This window comes from Crocodylus porosus, unplaced genomic scaffold, assembly GCF_001723895.1.
Source record: "Crocodylus porosus isolate Cpor-Errol unplaced genomic scaffold, CroPor_comp1, whole genome shotgun sequence".
In the NCBI taxonomy this organism is placed as follows: Eukaryota; Metazoa; Chordata; order Crocodylia; family Crocodylidae; genus Crocodylus; species Crocodylus porosus.
The window spans coordinates 54,430,849-54,433,219 of NW_017728931.1; the positions used below are offsets into that span (position 1 = coordinate 54,430,849).

At 46.4% G+C, this 2,371-nt stretch overlaps 1 protein-coding gene across 1 annotated transcript in view; it reads left to right on the top strand.

The window, feature by feature from the left end:
• MEI1 (meiotic double-stranded break formation protein 1) overlaps window positions 1-2,371 on the top strand; it is a 42,654-nt gene that overhangs the window by 34,689 nt on the left and 5,594 nt on the right. The window contains exon 24 of the mRNA XM_019543912.1: window positions 1,788-1,869. Coding sequence (XP_019399457.1) covers window positions 1,788-1,869 — 82 coding nt within the window. The remainder of the gene's footprint in view (window positions 1-1,787; window positions 1,870-2,371) is intronic.

Consider the following 2,371-nt stretch of genomic DNA (forward strand, 5'->3'; position numbering starts at 1 on the left):
TAAAATCTTGGTGTGTGAGTGTAGGCTCTGCTCTGCAAATTCTTAAGCAGATGCTAGAACTTACTCTGGGCACCATTCCCGTGGAAATGAGGACGCTAGTCCCAGTCAGTCAAGCTACCCCAGATGCAATTTTTTTTTACAGAAGCAGGGCCTTAGTTTGTATTGCTAGGAAAGGGGTTTTTCCCCCAGTAAAGTATGGAAACCTCCCTCAATAATGAATTACTTCCTGTAACCCTTGGGCACTGGACTTTTCCATATTGCCAGCCATATTTATGTACAGAAAGATGTATGTGTCTAAGCTGTTAATCATGTCAGGAACCTGCAAAAAATTTAGCACCTTGGGAGTCACAAACCTAGTAGCATGAGACACAAAATGGGGAATTAAGGCCCTGAGGCAGAGAGGCTGACAGCTTGGCATGAATTATGCTTTTCCCAACAGGACAAAATGTTCAGAGTTGCATTGATGTATGGGTCCAGGGAAATGCTTGGTCCTAATGCCTAAGTGTTGTGTCTTTTGGGAGTTGGTTTGATTTTTTTTTTTTGCCATCCTGTACTGATCATTAGTATGGGATCCTTTAATGCCCTATAAATCTAGTGTTTAAATTAAACAGTACTTCACTGGCCTATCCAGATGGATACCATGGATACCAACAGTGTGAGAAACCACAGACTCTGTGTAGTCAGAGATAGATAAAGCAACCAAAGGTGTAGGATGGGCAGCAGAGACTCTTTCGGAAATGATTTGGAGTCAGATGAGCCATGAAGCATATAAGTAGTATTCCTCTGTTGGTCTCATCAAACTCTGAGCAATTGAAGCTCTTGTTTCAATATGCAAGGAGTGTGACAGAGCCTCTGTTGTTGTCACTGCCCCAGGGCTGCTCACGCAGTATTGCTGAAGCTGCCAAAGCATCCTGGTGAATCCCGCCCAAAGCTTGTGGTGTTTCTGGCTGTGACTGTGAACTGATGTCATGCAGTCCCCCTGAGTCTGCAGATATTTAAATGGAAACAATGGTGAGGGGGCTGGGGCATATGGCTTATAAGGAGAGGCTGAGGGAACTGGGCTTAGTCTAGAGAAGTAGAGACTGAGAGGAGACTTAATAGCAGCCTTCAACTATCAGAAGTGGGGTTTGAAAGAGGATGAAGCTAGACTGTTCTTAGTGGAGGGAGATGACAGAACAAGGAGCAATGGTCTCAAGTTGCAGCAAGGAAATTTTAGGTTAGATATTAGGAAGAATTTTCTCACTAGTAAAGCACTGGAACAGGTTACCCAGAGAGGTGGTGGGATCTCCATCCTTGGAGCTTTTTAAGACCCAGCTAGACAAAGCCTTGGCTGGGGTGATCTACTTGGGGATGGTCCTGCTTTGAGCAGGGGGTTGGACTAGGTCCCTTCCTCCTGAGGTCCCTTCCATCCCTAATTTTCTATGATTCTATGAATGGTTCAGAGAAGCATGAACTGCCCACATTCATTTCAGGTGGGTGCTAATAATGAAGGCAGTTTATCTGCCAGCATTAGGCTTGGTTTGTTAACTGTTTGGCAGCTGATAAGTGTAGCAGAAGCAACTATTTGTGCAGCTACAACAGGCAGCATGGAGGCAAGTGGACAGGACTTAGGCCATGCATCCTTGCTGTCCTTCCCCAGTCTTACCCAAGACCACTTCATCTTCTTCAGGTCTCAGATTTGCCAAGATTGTTCAGGGAGCAGCCTAACTAGCAGAGTTGATCCTCTGCTGACTGAACCCCAGAGCCAGGCATTGTGTCTCTTCCCAGTACTTCATTTTTTTTTACAGGTTCACCAGCCAATCTCTCTGAATTTAGAGAAGATCCTGAATGTAGTCATCTTCAGAAAGAAGAAGCCTGCACTGCTCTTAGGTAGGCAGAGGCTGGTTGAAAGACTTGCTCTTGCAGCTTTTTTGCTGTAACTAGCACTTTGCCAGCTGCAGAGACTATGTGAAAAGTAGGGAAAGCATTGGGAGGGAGGTGGCAGCCCTGTGAAGGCAGGGAGAACACAAATGAGAATGATTTGTCTAGACAAACACTTTATTGGATGGTTTAGACAGAGATGGTCCTGCCTTGACTACACATGACCTGCTGAGGTTCCTTCCAGCTCTATGATTCTATGACTGTATTATTGGAGAAGAGCATGTCAGTACTGGTATGAGCCTGAGGAGTGTGGATGTGACCAGCTTGGAGCACCTGGGTGCATGCTTAGGGGGAGACCGAAGTGCTGAGGTCCCAGAGGGGAGTGGAGCCAGATGTCCAAGGACAGTGGTCGCTCCGTAAGGAGGTGATCCTCCAAGCCCAAAGGAAGGTAATCCCAACGAGGATCAAAGGGAGCAGGAGAGCACACAAGCCTCCATGGCTCACCAAAAGC